At 38.7% G+C, this 21,892-nt stretch overlaps 1 protein-coding gene across 1 annotated transcript in view; it reads left to right on the top strand.

The window, feature by feature from the left end:
* snx6 (sorting nexin 6) overlaps positions 1-21,892 on the top strand; it is a 54,944-nt gene that overhangs the window by 18,204 nt on the left and 14,848 nt on the right. The window contains exons 5-11 of the mRNA XM_078562815.1: positions 2,467-2,588; positions 2,677-2,800; positions 4,349-4,444; positions 7,866-7,971; positions 8,553-8,628; positions 14,515-14,554; positions 17,857-17,943. Of these exons, the coding sequence (XP_078418941.1) occupies positions 2,467-2,588; positions 2,677-2,800; positions 4,349-4,444; positions 7,866-7,971; positions 8,553-8,628; positions 14,515-14,554; positions 17,857-17,943 (651 nt within the window). The remainder of the gene's footprint in view (positions 1-2,466; positions 2,589-2,676; positions 2,801-4,348; positions 4,445-7,865; positions 7,972-8,552; positions 8,629-14,514; positions 14,555-17,856; positions 17,944-21,892) is intronic.

The following is a 21,892-nucleotide window of genomic DNA, read 5'->3' on the forward strand; positions in this document are numbered from 1 at the left end:
ATATGAAAAAATATGTATTGAAACCAACTAATTAGCTCCACCTTCATTTTTTTTAAACTGAAAAGATTAGCTACATAGACCTATAAAACCAAAGTTCCCATTTTTAACACCTATGAATGGGGAAATGGGTGGGGGAGGGAAGGTAACACAGAATTGTATATTGTTGCTTGTCTTATTCTAATTTGACTTCTATCCTTTTTTTAAAAAAAATGCATTTTGGAAGCAAACCTATTCTCAGAAAAACATAGGATGGGGGGAGGGAAAATTGTTGAAGTAATAACTTATAAAGCACATCATTTCATGTTTTTGAGGGATCCTTCAATTTGGTATCAATTTGGAATAAGTTTAAATGACCAGTTAATTATAGTTCTAGTTTTAAATGTCAAATAAAGAGCCTAATAAATTGAAGACACAAGTTGAATGTGGTGACATTGAAATTTTGGCATACTTTTTATCTACTTTGTTTGAAAGTAAAACTCTTGAAATTATATCTCTGCTAGTTATTTCCTTTGGTTTAAGTTTGATGTAGACATTGCCAAGTTAGTACCACTATCTGTTTTAGCAGACTTTTAAAACACATAAAACACTAGTTAGGCTACAGCTGGACTGTTGTGTGCAGTTCTGGTCACTGCATTATTGTAAAGATGTGATTGCACTAGAGAGGGTGCAGAGGAGATGTACGGGTATCTTGCCTGGACGGAGGAATTTTAGTTATGAGGAAAGATTGGATAGGCTAGGGCTTCTTTGGAACAGAGGAGGCTGAGGGGAGACTTAACTAAAGTGCATAAAATTGAGGAGTCTCGATGGAGTGGATAAGACGGCCCAACTCTTGATTGAGGGGTCTTCAACCAGGGGACATATATTTGGGATAAGAGGTTTAGAGGGAATTCAAGGGGAGATTTTTTTTCACCCTGAGGGTAGTGGGAATCTGGAACTCGCTGCTTGAAAGAGTGGTTGAGGCAGAAACCCTCAACATTTTTAAAAGTTCTTAGAAATGCACTTGAAGTAACGTACAAGGCTATGGACCAAGGGCTGGAAAGTGGGATTACTCTGGATGGCTACTTGTTAGCTAGTGTGGGCATGATGGGCTGATTGGCCTCCTTCCATCTGTATATTTCTATGACTCAGTGATGCAAAATGAAGCAAAATTCTAAAACATATTCTCTATCTCCAAAATCAGCTGTTATTTGTGCCTGCTTTAAATGTGGGCTTACAGATCCTGAAAATGCCAGGCATCCATTTTAATAGACTGAATGGAGAGCAGGAGGGAAAGAGGGGGGTAGAGCGATAACATTTGAGTGGGTTTGTTTTTTTTTAATAGTACAGCATATTAAAGTTTGGGTTAAATAATGCTAAGTAAGCACGTGGCTTAAGTGAAAATAATCTATAACTCTAGTGAAGGCATTGTAAACTCCAGCCTGATTTAGCTAAATTGGAAACAAGTGTCCTGAGCTGTGGAAGTCTTCAAATTTCTTGGCATTATACTTTATACTTGGATCAAATGCTGATTCATTACTTTTTTCTGGGAAGTAGTATTGGGAAATTGTATGGTCAAATACAAATTGCATTGGAAATGTTTTCTGGTATCCACAACAGAAAACCACAATATTATGAAAGATCAAGTCCTTGACATGCACATGGTCACAGATTGAGTTTCTGTTTTCTTTGTTGAGTTATGTACCCAAGAGTTTACAACTTTTTTAGCCCACTACTTCTGTTGGCTAGTAAGGCTAACTTTCTTCTGTTCAACTTAAGTCTATGACCATTTTTAAGAACTGCACTACTAATGCAGTCAAGAATTTTGTGAAGTATGATTTGGCTACATAATGTTTGAGCCTTATTTAACTTTTCATGATTACTGATATTGCTGAAAATATTAAGGTTTCAAAATGTATTCAAATTGCTGTTTCTGGTTCAGGAATATAAGAAAATTTTAAGGATGAGAAAAGGCAATTTGGTTCTTCTGGCTTAGTACTGACATTTCATTACACCCTGTCTAGTACTGTCCTGCGTTTTCCAACAACCTTATCAGCTCTGATTCTAGTATTCATCTGATGCATCATTCCAAACATTAATCACCTTTCGAGTAAAGTTTTCTTTTATTTTAAACACAACACTTGTGCTGCACAATATCACTCTGGTAAGCTGAATTTTAAGATCCAATAAACAAATTTGCTGCTACAACAAATAAAAAGTATAGGGGTAGCATTTCTGTTTTGGGTGCAATTGGAAATGGGATATAAATTGCATTGGTTAGGCTACAGGTCAAGTTTCTTCTAAACTTGAATTACATAATCACAAATGCAAAACTTATCATGAAGTCTGAGTAATAGAATATTGTTATTTTTTTGCCCCCCCAGTGCAGTTTTATTAAACAACGGAAAGTGGGTCTATCACAAAAATAAGTATTTTTAGTAAGAGTACCTAATTCTCCAGCTAAAACTAAAGTACGTATCATCTCAACAGATCCCACCAGCACCACCAAAGCCTGACTTTGATGCTTCAAGAGATAAACTGCAGAAATTAGGGGAAGGAGAAGGATCAATGACTAAGGAAGAGTTCACAAAGATGAAGCAGGAACTTGAAGCGTGAGCATGCTATATACCATGCAGTTTAACAAAGCCAACTCATTGTCTGCAATTCTTAATGGTGACTTTAACTATTTTCTTGTTACAGTGAGTACTTGGCTATATTCAAGAAAACCGTTGCCATGCATGAGGTTTTTTTGTGTCGTGTAGCTGCACATCCAGTTCTTCGAAATGACTTAAACTTTCATATCTTCTTGGAATATAATCAAGATGTCAGTTGAGTTTACTTTATGAAGTATTTTATCTGTAACATTTATATTGAGATTAGTTTAATTTTCAACTTATGGTAAATGAACAGTTAATTGGAGAATGTCTGATATGCCTGTATTTTGACAGTGTTCATGTATACTGTGTGCTGGATTCCTTCCCTTATTTTCTGCATTTCAAGTATTTGGTTTGCTTGGAATATGGCTTTAATGCATGTTGTTCAATAATGGAAACAAATTAGAAGTGACTTAAATCACAGAGCTTAAAAAAAATTACAGTCTTTAAAAGGTTTATGTTTTAATGCTTCTGCATTACATTAACACAAAACACAAGTTTCCTTTACTGATTGTAAAGCAAAAGCAAACATTGGATTTTTTTTGGACAAACAGTTTGTGTTGTAACTTGATGTGAATGAAGACTCCTTTTTAACTGGCAGCAACCTCTAGTTTTCTGAATCTGGTCTCTGTGTAAATTCAGAATGGATATCATTCTCCTTGATATAAATGACCTGCCTTTGTTTAAAAATTTGTGGTGTTAAATTAATAACCTTTTTCAAAAACTGAATAAATTTGCACGCAGAACCTGATGTATAATCAAACTTGTAAATGCAAACTGAGCTATTTGTAAATTCTCAAATATAATCTGTCCACAGTAACAATAAATAATGAAAATGTTAGTTGGTTGTAGTGCTACAAATGAATGATAAAACATCAATTAGCATCAGAAAATTTCTCTTATGACATGTTCCAGATGTCAGCCATATTGTCTGGAATAGAATATGATCAGGGTAATATTGGAAGGAAAAGTTGCCTTAGGCTGCTTTACTGCATCTCCTTGCAGCAGGCTAAACTTTGAAATCAATGGAAACAGAAGATTAAGGGCCTGCCTGTTTATTTCCTCGCCTTTTGAGGACTTAAGATACCTGAAGATATAAAATGTGTAGTACCTTTAGCAAGGTGTCCAATATCACCTTGTTCCCTCCTACAGAGAATTGGGAACTCATCATGTGAGGAAATTAAGTACTGTAGTGCCCCCCACCACCGCTGCTGTAACATTGTGCGTATGTTGGTTATTTACTGTAATTTGCCATCATATTGTATATATGTGATCTTAAAAGATATATTTTAAGAGGAAGTTGGGTAAATTTTCACTTCTTTGAATCCTGCTATGGTCCACCTGGCTTGATGCCTACAGAGAATGAGTGATCAGCTTTTCAACTCATTTATGGTAAATGAGAAAAGTTAATAGGAAAGTAGCATGATATTTATATCTGTATTTTGTGCTCATGTTTAAAGTGTTGTTTGGATTGCTTCCTTTATTTTCTCCATTTCAAGTATATTGTAGGTGCCAGGGGTTAGGAACTAAGGAGAGCAAAACTTGAGCCTCTCTCCATCCTTGCTCTCTACAACCTTTTGTATAGTTTTAATTGAGGAAAAATAACACATTGCAGATTTTTTTTGTTTAAAACTAAAATGTTAATTCATACATTTATGTGGAAGAGTACTTCTGTAAGCACTGCAGTGGCTAAGATAATGTTTATTTTGTTTTATAAGCTGAGTATTCGTGGAAAAAATAAGAAGGAGAAGCTGGAAGATTTCTTTAAGAATATGGTAAAGACAGCTGATGAAGTACTTGTTGGAAGTGTTAAGGTGCGTTAATGTTTTTGTATTTTAAAGGCCAAGAAATTTGATAAATCTGTATTAAAAGTTTAATCTGTAATATTGTTACACTATAATACAATAAAGTCCTACCGCTCGCGGGGGTTACGTTCCCGCGAAACCTTGCAAATGGCGAAATCGTGAAGGAGGAACATGCCTTCAAATTGGACTCCATTAGATAGGTTCCAACCATGTGAGGGCAGCATTGGTTTGGACGGTTACAGTACTCTACAATAACCTGTGTTTCTGTTCACTGAAGCTGTTAGATCTGCTGTGTTTACTCCACATTTTTGTTTTGGATTTCCAGCATCGGCAGTTTTATTCGCAACCCATTTAAAAATTGTGGTCAATGAAAAAGAGAAAAATGCATGCCGACAGGGGGTAAAATATATACTGGAAAATTCCTCTCCCGCCACCACCACCCTCTCCCCAACCCCCCGCACCCCGCCCCACCCTGCCCCACCAACTCGGGTCACTGAAGCCAACCAAGGATTACAAAGATTTATAAAGACATTTAAATTCTATATTATGTGATTCCTATCCTCGGCAGGAACTAGTCTATTGCCCTCTAAAAGCATTTGGAGAGTCAGCACCTACCACACCACTCTATTATATTCCAGAGCCTCACTACTCTTTGAGGAAAGACAAATCACCTAATATCCAGCCTATTCCTACTCTCTCATAGTTCAAACTCATGTTCACTGCTTCTCCTAAATCCGTTAACCTGAAATAAACTATAAAATTACATTGAGACACAAATCTGATTTGTGCACTTGCAGACAGCTATTGTAAAATATAAGATCTTTTGCAAAATTTGGACATTTCAAACCAGGATAAGCGAACATTGCTCATGCGATGCGGTGTACAGAACGCGGGTAAGTTAAAACGCAAACAAAGAAGCCTCAAAAGGCAGGACTTTACTGTATAGTGAGAGCAGTGGGGAGGAGAGTTGTTGGGGGGAGTCGCGAGTTGAGAGCGGTGGGGGTGGAAAGCAGGGATCAATGGTTTTTACCAACTGTTTTGCAGACTCTAGAGGCATTGATCTGGCCTCTGATATCCTTTAGGAGGCACTCTCCAAACCATGGCACGAAAAAAAACGTGTGTGTGTGTGATGGAGCCAGTCAGCCAAGCCCAGGGCTGTCCCGCAAGAGTCTCCGCTGCACAGTCACCCTTTGCTGCCTTGGAGTGGGGGAACTCATGAACTCATTGGGTTGGGGGGGAGGGGGGTGGTGGGGGTTACAACCCACGATTAGGAATCCCTGCCATATACCAATCTATTGCTAAGATTTGCCCCTCCTAGGCATATGAACTTAAGGACCAAACAGAAATTCTTCTCCCTGCCCCATTAAAAACAAAGCAGTTATATTGGAATTTGTATTTATTTCAGATTGTTTGCTGATTGATGTTTTTTGAGCATGTCATTGAGGGAGACTCCTAGAAAGCAGAGCAGGATAGTAACAAGACCAGAAGTTGTACAGCAAACCAAAATATGGCACAGCTGATGAGGAGAGAAGCAGTTATGAATTAAAATAGTATCTCACAGAAAAAGGCAGGCAATTTTCTTAGAGGAAGAAGAAAGATGTAGGGAGAGGAAGTAAGTTGAGAGAAAACAACCACCTTGATGTACTGATTGTCACCTACCTGCAGCCTCAGGGAAAGGTAAGAGCGAAATCCATATAAATCCATTAGCAGGGTCACAAAATCAGTTAGTATTTGTGTTAAATATTATATACCAATGTCAGAATTGAGTTGCTGAACTTATTGCATCTACCAAACTGCAAACTAGGTTGCTTGGAAAAGGGATTTAAATCTTGTCTATTTTCCTTCAAGAAATTTTGTTCATTTGCATCACTTTCACTTAATGCTGTTGTACATTTTCAAAATGGATTTTCCTACTTAAGGAGTTAATGACACAGTTGAAGAAAATTCTAAATGTGTCAGTTTTAAAATGTTATGAAAACCTCAGCTTTGTTTAGTCACTCACCTCTTGGCACATATCATCATGGATGCTGGGAAAATGATCCAAAAAAGTTTGCTGGATGTTTTTTAACCTGAAAGAGGTCATTTATTGGCTGTATCACTGATGCTTTATAGATGGAGATTATTGTTCTTTTGGGAAGTTTAATCTGTTTGAGTATAAACAGATATATTATGGTTTCTTGTGTAAATTAATTTTTTTTTATCTTAAAAGATTTTACATGTCTGTGAATCAAATTGATCATCTATATAATATCCAAACATGTTTATTTTATGGTGCAATGGCGGTTGGTTTTGCCACAAGATTGCTTTAGGTCTGTTGTCTCTTTTTTAGTGGGAATGTTGCTTCAGGCCTTTTGAAGATTTTTATCTGAGGTAGCTGCTGCTTATAAAGAAGATATATATATACTACAGTAGACTAGGAAAAAAGCAGGAGAGAGAATTTAGCTACATCAAGGTTTGATTAAAAGATCGAAACATTGTAAATTCAGAGTCATGTGAAAATAGAGACTACTTGAATGTTGTCCGAGATTACCAAATCGTCAAATTAACTCTCATAATTAATTAACTACATCTCTGTACTTAGTGTTGTAGTTACATTAATCTAATGTTTTGTGTAACAGTTTTTCTAAGGTTTGCTAAATCTCGAACTGCAACTAAAAAATACTTCCACCTCTATCTCAGCCCCTCCACATTTTGAAACCCTAAAACATGATTTTATTACCATTTTCTGTCCTTACTGACCTATACTGATTCTGTATTCTCAAGAAGATTAGATTTAAAATTGTTATCATTGTTTAGAAATCCCTCCACCCTCCATGCAATCTCTGGTATCTCATTCAGCCCTATTTCTCCTCCCATATGCTCCATACCGCTGAATCCAACTCTTATAAATTTCTTCATACACCCTACTATTGGTTTAAGAGTGTTCAGCCATTTTGTCTCTTGCTGTGTAAGCCTTCTGTACCTTGCAATCCTTTTCTCTGATTTCTCAAAATCCACCTCTGATTAAACTTTTGATCACCCTTCCAATCCCTTTCCTTCCTGGCTTTGCTGCCATTTTGTTGTGAAGCATTTTAAGATCTTTCTTTCAGGGTGCTATATAAATGTAAGTTATATACCTATTTACAAAAGTATTAATGAGAAATTTGAAATCTGTAAATGTCACATTACCTATTTTCACAAACAGCATTAGACTACTTATTATTTGGTTGCAGCTGCATAAAGGAAAACTTGATGGGGTACATCTCCTAACAAGAAATTACAATATGGCCTCCATTGGTTAGCTGACAAAGGTCAGCTAGTATTGAGATTTAGACCTGAGAACACAAGTACTCAAGCAAGCACTTATCAATTGGATTGCTGTTTAAGCAAACCAAGTGTTTGAATTCTGTATTAAGTTGTTGATTTTAAACTAGCTGTAAAATATTTTTAGGATGTTGATGATTTCTTCGAACACGAGAAAACCTTCCTTCTAGAATATAATAACAGAATAAAGGATGCAGCAATCAAGGCAGACAAATTGACAAAATCGCACAAGAGTAAGTAGCAGTTTTTGTTCAGGCGTTGCAATGTGGAGCAATGCCATTGAGATGTAGAGGATATTGGCATGTTAAACAAAATACCCATTCTTGTTCTTTGTGTTGCAATCTTTTCTAGTTTTTCAGTTGCCCCTGTGTGACTAGTAGCTAAATCAGTGAAGATATGTAGACATCAACTACCACAAAATTCTTGTTTTCATTTGGTTAGTTACACAAATAATTATGTTCCAATTTTATGTAGTCATTTATTCAGTTCACAATGATAGAATGCATCCAATCTGCATAAAAGTGGCAGCATAGCTGATTCACCCATGGTGAGTAGCTGTTAAGTAGCATTGAGAGACTGAAGCAGTAATCAATATTGGGGTGGAGGGAGGGTTTTACTTTAATACAAAAAGAGATGTGAAAGATTGGCAAAGGAACTAGGGCTTGGGTGAGTGTCATATAGTAACTGGGATGGAAGGAAAAAGGCAATGCATAATGCAAATAATGCATGTTGAACAGGGTACTAAGAAACAAAACTTATGTTACATTTATGTGAAATATCTTGCTGTAGTAACTAACATGTTTTTCCTTTTCAGATGTGGCAGATGACAATAGTAGAATTAGTTCAACACTGTACACTTTAGGAACGCAAGACTCAACAGATCTATGCAAGTAAGATTTATAAAATGCTTTTTTCTAGGTATTCTATATTAATTCTAGTATCGCTTGAATTATGAAATGGGTGTTTTCTGATGGCACGTTGGTCCTGGTGGAATATTAAGTTATAACTCTAGAATGTGTTTTGTTTGATTCCCACTTTGTGCTCATGCAACTCACTTTAGTTGAGGCAATAGTTGGGTTACTGTAATTGACTTTGGTTTTACTGGACTATGGAAAGAAAAATGTCAACAAGGATGCCCACTTTTGCTTGTCATACTGACTCGTGTTGGAAAGACCACGTGTGATGAGAGCAGGATCTGGCTTGGCTATGATGCCCTCCACAGTGAAATAACCAACTGATATTCAATGACACATGAAAGAAGATCACGCACGTGAGTGAGGTGACAGAATGCTGCCAATGCCTGTGAAGATGGATTCCACAGAGAGTAGGTGCTTTTGGAGGAGTTGGAAGGTCTGGTGATGGGGGCTGTAGGGGATGAAAATTAAGATGGCAACATTATAACTGGAAGTGGTGAGAATAAAATTCAATTAACAATGTGATGGTTTTGTCTCAACTAGTTTTATAAACCAGTCTTCCTGTGCGTCAGTAGTCCCTTTATCACCCCCTCTGTAATGGTTCAAAAATGTATGTTTTTACAAGTAGACTTGCGTGATATTGAAGATTAAGTTATACAATATTGTAATATGTTCATTGTTTTAGGCATATTGTCATGCTATGCTGCATACCCTCTCTGAAAGGAGGGTGTTGTATATATGTACAAAATGAAAGGTGAAAAAACACGATCAACCATTCCCCATACATTCAGTGGTGCAACCTTACATACTCCTCGCCAACCTTGAAACCATATAACCCTGGGTGTGGGGAAAAAAACTGCACCCAATTCAGGGAAAAACTCTGGGGTGTTCCTTTGTGACTCTGTAAAATAATCAAGCTAAATTTCAGGAGCCTGTGGTTGTGTGTGATTTATCACAGTCACAACTAAGCTGCAACTTAATTGGGAAACGTACCCTTCTCTTGTGACCATGTCAGGTTCTCTCGTACAGGGCAATAGCAACCAATACTCAATGTGTCTCAGCAGTTTGTACCAGAGGCTGATGACTGTCATTTAATCTAATTCTGCCTATTGATTTTTATAGACATAACGTCCAGTCCTACCTTCCCTATCCATTTCAAATGACTTATTTAACTAGACTGTATCCAGTTCCTTAATTTTAAAAGCTTCAATTGTAATTCCCTCTACAACTGTTATTCCGAAGTAAATAACCCAATTCTTGGACCCTATACTTGTAGTCAGACTTGTAATGGTTTTTATTTAACCTATATTTCCTGCACTGATTTTCTTAATTTCTAATATTTCTGTAACATTAGTTATAAATAAGAATGGGTTAACTTCTAAGGCTACTTGCAGCATTTTCCTCAACAATAAGTCAGCTACTTGGATTTTGTCTCTACACAAGTAATTTGGAATGTTAATTCATAAACACAAAGTCTCAAGCACTTCATGCTACTGCTGTAAGCAGTTCCCTTGTGACACCCGAACTCAATGCAGTATAGCTCATAGTTCTAGCTAGGTCTAAGGTGGCACCTTTATTATTTTTTCCAGCATCATTTCATTCATTTGCACAGCTAGGAGAGTGAATGGGGCAAGTATTGTGTTCTCAACAAAAGGAAGACGTTTTATTTAAGATAACTCCAATTGATGGCTGAATATGGTTGAACTTCTGATATGTTATTTAAAGAAGGAGCTCACCGGGTTTGTTTCTTCTCTGTTGGTCATACACCCCACCCACACACACTCCACCCACACGCATCCCATCAAAACAAGCTCTCTTTTGATTAACTCAAAACTGGGTTTACATCTAGAGCAATAGCATGGAAACATAGAAAGATTTACAGCACAGAAAGGGGCCTTTCAGCCTGTTATGTCTCTGTGGCTGAGAAGAGCTATCCAGGCTACTTCTACCTTCCAGCTTTTGTTCCATGTTCTGTAGGTTACAGCATCTTGAGTATATATCCAAATATCTTTTAAATGCCATGAGAGTTTCTGCCTCACCGTCCTTTTTATGTAGGGAGAAAAAAGTAACTTCTCAACGACTCTCTAATCCTTCAACAATTACTTTAAATCTATGCCTTCTGGTTATTGATTGTTCTGTTGATGGAAATATGTCCTTTCTATCCACTTTATTGGGCAACTCATAATTTTATACACCTCATTTAAATCCCTGCACAATCTCCTCTGTTTCAAAGACAAGAGCCCCAGCCTATCCAATCTTTCCTCATAGCTAAAACTCTCCTTCACTGGCAACATCCTCCTAAATCTTCTCTGTATCCCCTCTAATCTGATCACACCCTTCCTGAAATATGGTGACCAAAACCAAACCGGTCTAAGGTGGCATCTGTATTGTCTTTCCATAACCAAAAATGAGAAAAAATTGTTAATGCTGTATGCTGTTCGGTTTTTTTTGTAAATTAAACAAGCTTGTTGGTTTGAGGTCATGCCTCATCTCAATAATGTTTTTCAGCCCCCCTTCTTGAACAGTTGTATGCGTAGGGCAGCACATTCGACAGTACAGTAGCTGGTAATATGGTCCCAGGGTCATGCTGTCATTTTAACTCGGTTCTGATCAGCATAAGGTGCATTATAGGGTATGCAACTTATGAGTGACCTTGCTGTTGAATCATGTAAAAATCTGAAAGTTGTGATGGGGTCTAAGATTTAATATTGTCCGTTTAACCAACTCAGCAGAGTTCCTTCACTATGTGCAGCAACCAAAGCTGGACACAGATTACAATAACCTGTCAGAGCCTTACCTTGCCTAAATATATGATTCTTTGTATTAAGTGGCCCTGGCAGTACAGCCTAAAAATGTATTTGCTTTCTCCTATTGATTATGCATCTTTAACCAATTATTGACTGCTACCTTTAATTGGTACTCCTGCATTGTGTGAACATTCCAAGAGTTTCCTATCTTCCGGCAGTCACTGCACATGTCCACATTAAATAGCATGTGCCACACACAAGCTCTTTTGCTTAACTTATCTTACTCAACCTGCAACCTTCTCATTTGGTCTGACTTATTAACTTCTCCATTTCCTTGAGAAACCATGGGTAAATGGTATTGGGTTCAACAGAGCAATTAATCTTGGTGAAAATGACGTAGTTATAGTCTCACACCTAGCCTGTACTACTGGGACCATGGTATCATGTCGGAAAGGAAAACTGATGCAAAGAATCTGTTCAGTTCATCGGAAAATCTTATCTTCATACAAACCCTGGCAAATCTTTCAAAGGACTAATTGTCCTCTGACTTTTAACATAGTTAGACTAGGCTTTCCATCAGTATTGCAATTGTACTTTTTTTTAAAGCCATTTTAGCATTCTTTATGCTAAAGTGAAATTATCCAGATTCAAATAAAAATGTAAAGCACTTAATTTTTCTTGTATTATTGCAGAATATTAAACATTGGGCAGAATTTTGCCCTCGGATGGCGGGTGAGTCCCACCGGCTCGGTGGCGGGCGGACAGCCGACCCCCGCCACTGAAATGGGGCCCGCCGCCATTTTGAGTGGGCTGGCCAGTTAAGGCCCACCCAGTGGCCTGCCCGACAGGAAGTGCATAGCGCTTCCTGTGCAGTGGGGGAGGGATTCCCCATCTGTCAAAGTGCGAAAGTCCTGTCTCAGGGAGAATACTGACAGGTAAGAAAAGTCAAAAAATAGAAAAATTAAAAATTTATTAACATGTCCCCCTTGTGACAATGTCATACGAGATGGGACATGTTAACAAAAATGACACAAACTTTATTAAACTTTTTAAAAACTGACATGAAACCTCATCCCGCCAGTGGTTGAGATTTCATGCTTTATCAGAAGTCCACTGGGGCTCCTGGCCTGCCCGCCGGCCTTAAGGCTGGACGGGCAGGTCTTTAATTATCTTAATTAGTCTGTCAATGGCCTTAATTGGCCATTGACAGGTCGGCGGGTGGACAGCTGATTTTGCTGTCTGCCCACCTTCCTAAAAATTTAAAGGGACCGGGATGACATCGAGGGTTCCTCCCGACTTCATCCCGCGTCATTTTCCTGTCGGTGAGCGGGTCCCGCCCCCAAATCGCCAACAGGAAAATTCAGGCCATTATGATTTAAATCTGTGATGGGTTAATCATCTTTCTTGGTTATTTATCCTGAAGAAATATTGTCTTCTCATTCTGTAAAACGTTGTCCGGGTTACAGGCACAATGAATTCAATGGTTTAGTTATTTTGCGCCATTTTTGATACTATTGTGTCAATTGCAGTATATAATGTATGCTTCATGTTGTGGAGTTTTCCACTGTTCCAGAATGTGAACTGCTGAACTAAAGAAAAAAAATCCAGCTTTTATTATGTTATTTATTTATGTCAGGGTTTTGTATAATTCATGTTTTTCTGATTAGCTTGCAGGTAGTTTCCTGACCCTTAAGACTGCTGAAAAGTATTGTAATTCATAGTAACAATTAATAACGTTAAACATTTGACATAGAACAGGGAGACAAAACAAATTGTGTGACTTTGCGCTTGCACAAACTAGACATTGACTTTGATATTTTGTTATTTTTGTTTTGCAATCTATATTTTCATCAGTTACAGTACAGACATGCATATTCAGCATTCATATTAGAGGTTACATATGGATATATAAGTTAGGAACAGGCCACTCAGTTAAGCTCAATTGGATTATAGTGGCCTCTAGAAAATTACACATTTTCTGTTATAACAATTATAGCCTCAGTCAGTTGAACTAAGCAATTACAAGCTAAAGGGCAAGATTTCCTCTGTGCATATGTGTAATTAAATCATAAAGTCATAAATTCTAGAGAACAAGTTTATTACATAATGCACAGAAGGAATCTTCCCCCAAGAGAGCCATTGCAAAGCCATCATTGCAGATCAATACTGTTACATGAGTCACAGGAGTGTAAACTGAAAAGTTTATTCTTTCATGTCTGCAATTATTGTTGAAATGTACATCAAAAGCACCAATAAAGACCTTCATTTTTTCAATGCATCCACAGTACCACAGAAACAAGTGATAGTGAAGATTTAGAGAGAATTAAAATGCATGGGTTTTAGCAAGTATGATGCAATTTTGTTTTGTGGTATATCCAGACAAAATTGTTAAGTGTAACCAGTCATTGAGACAGACAACCTTTTTTTTTGCGATGATGGTGCCGATTGAAAGCTAGATGAATAAACAGGACTCTATTTAGTAAATGCAATTAATATATTGCAAATATAGCCAATCAGAGATTAACATTTCCAAAAATAAGCCTATGAATTGGTTTTTTTATCAAGTTTATTTGTTTGCACTAAAATGTACTATGCTGTATTTACTAATTTTGAATGTGATGCTTTTGAGTTAAACTGCTCTTCCATCCGGTGACAGAGAAATGGAATATTCTTTCCACTTTTACCAATGTTTGTATCACACTTCTGAATCAGTTCTAGCACAGAATTTCCTACTCTGTCCAGCATTAAGCAATGGTTCAAACTCTGAAGTATCCCTACTGCACTGTGTAACATTCCTGCTTCCAACAACGGCCATGTTACGAACAATATTGTGGTATGAATTTTTATCCATTGGATTAAGACTAGCCAAAATTATTTCACTTAGGGCTCCTAGAGGCATCATTAAGAGCAGACTCATCGTTCAAACCCAAGTCCGGAAAGTGTTGAGACAATAGTTTGACCCTATGAACCACACGATTTTCCTTAGTTTTGAATGGTAACTTATAAAGTACATTTGTTTGAATGATCAATTTAATAAATTTGCTTTTCTCATTAATTACCATATTTTTGGAAAAAGACTTTACAGTTTAGTAATATGTTCATAATTTTGTTTCAGATTTTTCTTGAAGATATCAGAGTTATTTGAAAAAACAAGGGTATGTCAATTTTGACTTGCATGCATCTAGTTTGACTAACTTCCCAAATTTTGAAACTTAGCTGAACTTTCCTTTATTGGTCTTTGTTCATAAGCCATAGGACTTTTACCACCTTATTCAGCATATGAAGGGTGACCAAAAGCTTGATTGAAGGAAATGGGTTTTTGAGGAGGAAACATGGAGGAAGAGGGAGTCAGGGAGGGAACTCCAGAGTGTGGGGCCAGGGTAGCTGAAGACATGGCTATCAGTGGTGAGATGAGGGGAAAGGAGGATGTGCAAAAGCCAGAGTCGGAAGAATGTAGAGTTTGCGGGAGGTTGGGGTGGTGTTGGGGCTGGTAGAAGTTATAGAGCTGGGGGTGGGCAAGACCATGAAGGGATTGAAACATAAGGATTAAAATTTTAAATGTGTGGGAGATTATGAGCCAAAGTAGGTTAGTGAGATCAGGGGTGATGGGTGAGTAAGGCTTATAACAGCAGGGTTTGGATGAGCTGAAGTTTAGGAGCATGAAGGGAGGGACGCTAACTAGGAGTAATTGATTGATTGGAGGTGAAAATGGCAATAGTTGAGGGTGAGCTCCCATCAGGGAGGAGGTCAGCAAAGTTACAAGGATGAGAGTAGGGAAGGATATGGGGTCAGACTCTAAGCTCTAGATCATATGGGATGCTCTGAGTTTGCAAAATAGCCTGGGTCAGCCCGACAAAAATGGCTGGAGAAACAGATGGAATTAGTTTGTGGTCAGGGCTGAAGGTGATGGCTCTGGCCTTCCAATGTTTAATTGGAAAAGAATTACAGCTTGTCTGTAATTAGATGTCGGATAGTTTGACAGCATAGACTTTGGAGTTGGGAAAGGTAGGGGAGTAGATAGAACTAGGTATCATCAGTGTTTATGTAAAGGCTAAACCCATGTCTTTGAATGGCAATGCCGAGAAGTAGCATGCAGACGAGGAGTCAGTGTCTAGGATAGACCTTTAAGGGAATACTGAGGTATTGCTTGAGATGTCTTGGCTATGATTCAATAAGTAAGAATGTATCAAAATGAGGGAAGCCCCACTGAGTTGATGCAACAGAGGACAGTCTTGGAGGAGGATGGTGTCAACAGCTGCAGCGAGGAGGGATAATTCATCGTTGGATGAAGGTTTGGAAGATCAGATAGATTGAGGGGTGGTGTTTTCAAGAGGGGTCTTAAGAGGGGTACCTTTGAAAGGGAGGGGAACAAACTCAGAATTGAGGGAATCATTTACAATGTCACCTAGCATAGGGACCAGGGAATGAAGTTGGATGGTCAACAGTTTTTGTAGGAAAGGAATCGAGGGAAGTAAGTGGAACAAGATGAGCTCGGCGAATGCACTTGGGGCGATAGGAGAGAAAATGTGGAAGTTTAGAGCTAGGACAGGGAGGAAGCTGGGTGTGATTTGGCTTGGTGGAAAGAGGGGAGGAGCAGAGTGACAAAACTGTTCTTGAACCACTTATGTTTGTTGAAAGGTGAGAGTGGAGGGGGAGAAGAGAAGTTTAAGGAGATCGATGATAGTATAAAAATTATGAATTTTGTCTTTACACTCCTAAATGATCCTGGAGTCATGGGTGATTTTGCTGGTGGAAAGTGAGGCCCAATAGCGCATGATGTGCTCCAACCAAATCTGGTGTTGGACGGCTAAACTAGTTGTGCGCTAGATATGTTGAAGTCTGTACCCCTTGAACTTGAGGGAGTGATGATGATCCCTTAGCAGTGGGAATGACCCAGATCAGGAAAGCAAAGTTTTTATAGGGACAAAGGCATCAAGGGTAGAGGTGAGGTAGTAGAAGAGCAAATTGACGGCTGCAGAAGTATTGCAGTAAATCAAATGCCAAAAGTTTAGCAATTGGGAGTTCAAAAGTACAATTGTAAATAATTTGGGAGTTTTGCTCCAAGGGGGTGGGCCGACGTGTTTGGTGGATGATGTGGTTATAGAAAGTGGTTGAAGATGGCCTTGTTGATGATCAGACCATGGAAGCACAGAGAGCAAGATCTAGGGTGTGACAGTGGATTTGGTTAGGAGTTATCTAAAGGAAGTAGTTTAGGGAGAATAAGAGTGTGTGTTAATTTGCAGGAGAGCGAGTTGAGAAGGAGGTTGAAATTAGTGAGGAGAAATAATTACTCATTGCATAGGCTGAGGGGGGGAAACAAAGAAGGATAGCTTGGTGAAAAACTTCGAAAGTCAATGAGCATTTTAAAGAAGTTGAGCAGATTGAGATGTTCAAAGAAGGAGAAGGTGCCAAGAAGCGACACCAAAGTAAAGAATAAATTTTCTAGACAGGCCTGTTTTAATGGACAGAAAATCACATTCTAAAGTTGCACAATTTCCCATGTGGCTCTAGTGTGCATTTTGAGTGCAGAGCTGGGCAATCTTCCCTTTGACTTCCTGCTGGCTCTGGGACCTTACTTTATTGGGAATTATAGATGTTAACCTACAAACTACCAGTGTTCAATGTGTGGATATAAACTGCTTGTGATATCAGGCTGTGATCGGTCATTAAATTTATTTCGATATGGTTTATAGTGAAGTTTCTGCATTCATGAGTCTTGGCTACAAACCCGTAGGAGTAATTGTCTGAACATGGTGGACTGATTGATACATATAGAGGGAAAGTTGGAGGAAAATACAATTGAAGGAGATAGGTGTGATAGTCTCCTTCTATACTATAATTTCTATAATTTCCCCTTTATATCATAGCTTGTGTATCTCTAACTTAAACTAGTATATTAGTTAAAAAAATCAATTACATTTATTTGCAGTTACATTTGCTGCTTTGCCATTTTTGCTTATAGTAATTTTTTTACCTTGGCTGTTACAAGGAATAATTTATTATGTAATCATGTTCTGCTTGATTCTTCAAATAAGTAACATTCTGTGCTAAAATTATAACCAGATATCTCTTTTTCCATTGTGAAGAATGCAGTGAATTGAAAAGTGTGTTTTTTGTGTTTCTTTGAAAATATACAATATTTGAAAACTTAGTATTTTATTGCAGGAGGTTTCAGGATATTTGTAAATTATCTGTATCCAAAAAGTCAAGGTAAGCATTTGTGTAGTTACCCATTTATTAGAAATGGGTACAAAAGATTAGCTACAATTACCTATTTGGCAGGTATGCATGAACATGTTTTAAGCATTCAGTTTAGATAAACTATTATGTTATATAAAAATTTTTGAAAAATATAGGCTAGTGATTTTGATAATAAATGGTTTGGTTCAAGCTTCTCTGACCCAACATGCAGAGGTTGCTAACATTTTCTTTTTGATTTCTTGCATTTCATTTCCAGAAAATAGAGGCACGAGTGTCAGCAGATGAAGACCTGAAACTTTCTGATCTTTTGAGGTATTACTTAAGGGAATCGCAAGCTGGTAAGGTAAATTATTTTTTAACCAGTTACTTTCTTTAAATAAAATTTGGTATTTTCTGATATTTTTTGGCTGTTTCCTTAATTTTTTTGGGTTTAACCAGTGAGTGGCACAGACCAGGATGATCACAGATTCAAAGGGAGAAAGACTAATTTTAACTGCCAGTGGGGATTTGGTGGGAAACCACTCATTTTAGTTAGTTTCCTGTGTTAATTCTAATAATTGTATGTTGAAGAAGAATGAGTGAAACTAGCTTGTACCTTAAAACAGGTTTATTTCCAAGACAGCAAAGCCAAGTCACAGACTCTAGTTCCTTCCAGACACTGAGTAACTCTTTCTCTTTCGAGTTATCAACAGTCACAGATTGTAACTCTTTTGAGTACATTCACAGTTCTTGGTTTCCGGGAGTGGGACATGAACCCACAACCTTCTGATTCAAAGGCGAGGGTGCTATGAACTGAGCCACAGCTGACACCTCCCCAGACACTGAGTATGTACACTGGTTTATGTACTCTTACAATGATTCCCTAATCATTCCCCAACTGGGGACAGCTGTGCTTTTTTACCAATTTAAAGCATGCATTTCATTGCAACACAAATTCAACATTAACCTCCTGAACACCCACAGTAGTATGAGACCACAATGACTTTAACCACAAAGCATCTTTAAGGTGCCATTTCCTGCTTGGAATTGGTAGGAAGCAATTGCTGGTCTCTGGAATGTGGCACCATTCTGGCCTCGCAAAGAAAAACAAATAAAGTTATCTGGAGGCTGTAAACTCCTTTTCACAGCCCCCTCTTGACCTTGCCATCTCACCTGGTCTTGCTGGCCCCATCATATCAATTACAGATGAAGCCATTTCAGATCACTTCCTTATATCACTCACCAGCCACATATCCCTTCCACGCTCTAACCCTACCCTCTCCTGTATCCATACCTGGAAAACAACAATTCACTTACAACTGCACGTTCAAAATCCCAACTATCCAACCTTTGGTCTTCCATTTCCTGCAACATTTCTTAAGTTACTTATTTACTCAGTCGCACCCTCACCTCCAACTCTGAGGTCCTAGTCCCAAGGAAGCCGTTACACCCTCTCACCTTGGTCATTCCCCCAGGATAACCCTGGAATGCAAAGATAACCCCCTGGCTTCTTTTCTCTATTGCAAACCATCTTCTTAAACCTCTCTACTCTATCCCTCCACCCTCATATCCAACAACAAGTTGACTTCTTAGTCACTAAGATTGAGACAATCTGATAACTGCCTCTGCTGCATTCCTCTCACTGGTCAACTTCCTTTGATGCTCCCTGCTGCTCTAGCACTGAACTCGCATATTTTCTCTAGTTTTTCTTCTATCTCCATTATACCCTCTTTGAGCTTGTCTTGACAATGAGACCTATCTTCTGTTCCCTCGATCCTAATCCCCCTAACCACCAAAAATCCCCTCCAGAGCTGCATGTTAGGTGATATTTTAAACAGAGCTCTCTTCAGGTGTTGTGTCCCTCTTTTCCTCTTTAAGTCTGACGTCATCACCCCTCTCCTCAAAAAGAAATAATCCTTGACCCCCACAGTCCTTGCAAAGCACTGTCCCATTTCCAATCTCCCTTTCCACTCAAAGGTCCTTGAACATGTTTTTGCCTCCCAAGTCTGTTCCTATCTTCCCCAGTACTCCATGTTTGAAACCTTCCAATCAGGATTCCGTCCCTGCCTCAGTACCAGAACAGCTCTTATCAAGGTCACAAATGACTTCCAGTGTCACTGTGACAAAGGTAAACTTTCCCTCCTCATCCTTCTCTACCTGTCTGTAGCCTTTGACATAGTTCACCACACCATTGTCCTCAAGTGCCTCTCCACTGTCACCAGCTAGGTGGGAAGGCTCTCAAGTGATTCCATTCTTATCTATCCAATCGTGGCTGGAGAAGCACTTGCAATGGCTCCTCTTCCTGCCATTACCTGTGATCTTCCCCCTGGGATCAACCCTTAGCCCCCCCTATTTCTCATCTACATGCTGCTCCTTGGTGACATCATCCAAGGGCACAGCATTAAGTTTGACATGAATGCTCATGACACCCAGCTGTACCTTGCCACCACCTCTCTTGACTCCTCCACTGTTGCTAAATTATCAAATTGCTTATTCGACAGCCATTACTGGATGGGCAGAAATTTACCCCCAATTAAATATTGGAAGATTGAAGCCATCGTTTTTGGTCCTCACTCCAAATTCTGTTCGTTCAGCACCGACTCCATTCCTCTCCCTGGCAACAGTCCATTTGCAGCTTTTGAGTTACATTTGACCCTGAGATGAGCTTCCATCACTATTCATGCCATCACTAAGACTGCGTATTTCTACTTCCGTAACTGTGCCCCTGTCTCAGCTCATCTGCTAAAAACCTCATTCATGCCTTTGTTGCCTCTAGAATAGACTATTCCATGGCACTCCCTGGTTGCTCTCCCCGTTCTACCCTCTGTAAACTTGAGGTCATCCAAAACTTGGTGCATGTTAAGACACAGGCAGCTAAGTCCCATTCCCCTATCACCTCTGTGCTCGCTACCTACATTGGCTGCTGGCAAGTAACATCTTGACATTAAAATTCTCATCCTTGTTTTCAAATCCTTCCATGTCCTTGCCACCCCCCATTTCTGTAATTTCCTCCAGCCTTACAACCCACCAAGATAACTTTGTCACAACTCACTGGGGATAGCGCATTGCAATATCAAGGCTCACTGCTCCCTAAGCTGCGACAAATGTGAACAGTTTGATCAAACAACCAATTGGTTAATTTAGGTTAACAATACGAGCAACAGGTTTGTAAACTTAATGAGTATATAACTGTTTGTTGAACAAATTGTCTTCAACCAGTGGAAAAAGAAAGAAATATGAACTGCTAATTTCTAACTCTATAACCTAAACTCTTCTTAAATCCTTATACACAAACACATATAAGGCACACAAAATTATGGTTTTGAGGGTGGGATAAAACAGTTCAATAGCACCAATTCTGGAGTACAGGATTCGATGGGTTGATTTTGATCGATGTCTTCAAAATTCCTTTCAATTCTTGTGGATGACACAAAGTGATCTTCCAGTACTTTCAGTATTTAGTTCACTGGTTGAGCACTTGCCTTTCAATGTCTCTAACAGTAATTTTCCCCTTTGCCTCTTGACAGGGGTTTTTCAGAGAGAGAGCGGTTATAGAGACATGAGGGAAAAAAACAAAACCAACTAGCTATTATTGTAGAATTACTGGAATCTTAACACACGGGAGAAAGGTTTTAGGTCTTTTCTCTTTTCAGGCTAGGAGCTTTTCTGCTGCACTGCTCTCGCACAAGCCCTGGTCACCTGGTTAGGAACCAATTAAATGTTGCCAGGCAGTTCCCCGTTAGACCAGACTCCTCCTCAGCACCATCCTGTCTTTATTGGCACACTCTGTTCCAGGACAGCAACATTGTATATATTCCTTACTCTGTTCCAGTAGACATGTCTTTCAAACAGTACCCATTGTAATTTTAATCCACAGTCCAACAGAAATAAAAAGATATGTTCTTTACAATCTACTTCCCTCTAATTCTGGCCTCTTGTGCATTCCCAATTATAATTATTCCACCACTGGGGACCGTGCCTTCAGTTGCCTAGGACCCAAGTTATATAATTTATCCCACCCCCCCCCCCCCCCCTCACCTCCCTACCTCACTTTCCTCCTTTAAATACTCCTTAAAACCTACTTCTTTGACCAAGCTTTTGGCCATCTGACAATATCTCCTTATGTTGCTCAGTGTCATATTTTGTTTTATTATGCTCTTGTGAAGTGCCTTGGGACATTGCATTATGTCAAAGATGCCATATTGAGTATAAGTTGGCATCTTTCAACTTTCGGAACCTTCTCAATGCTGGCCTCCAACTGGCGGGAAAGCTGAAGTTAGAATCGTTGTTGGGCTTAATGACATCATCAGACT

The sequence above is a fragment of the Cetorhinus maximus genome, chromosome 18 (genome assembly GCF_964194155.1).
Source record: "Cetorhinus maximus chromosome 18, sCetMax3.hap1.1, whole genome shotgun sequence".
Taxonomy (NCBI): Eukaryota; Metazoa; Chordata; class Chondrichthyes; order Lamniformes; family Cetorhinidae; genus Cetorhinus; species Cetorhinus maximus.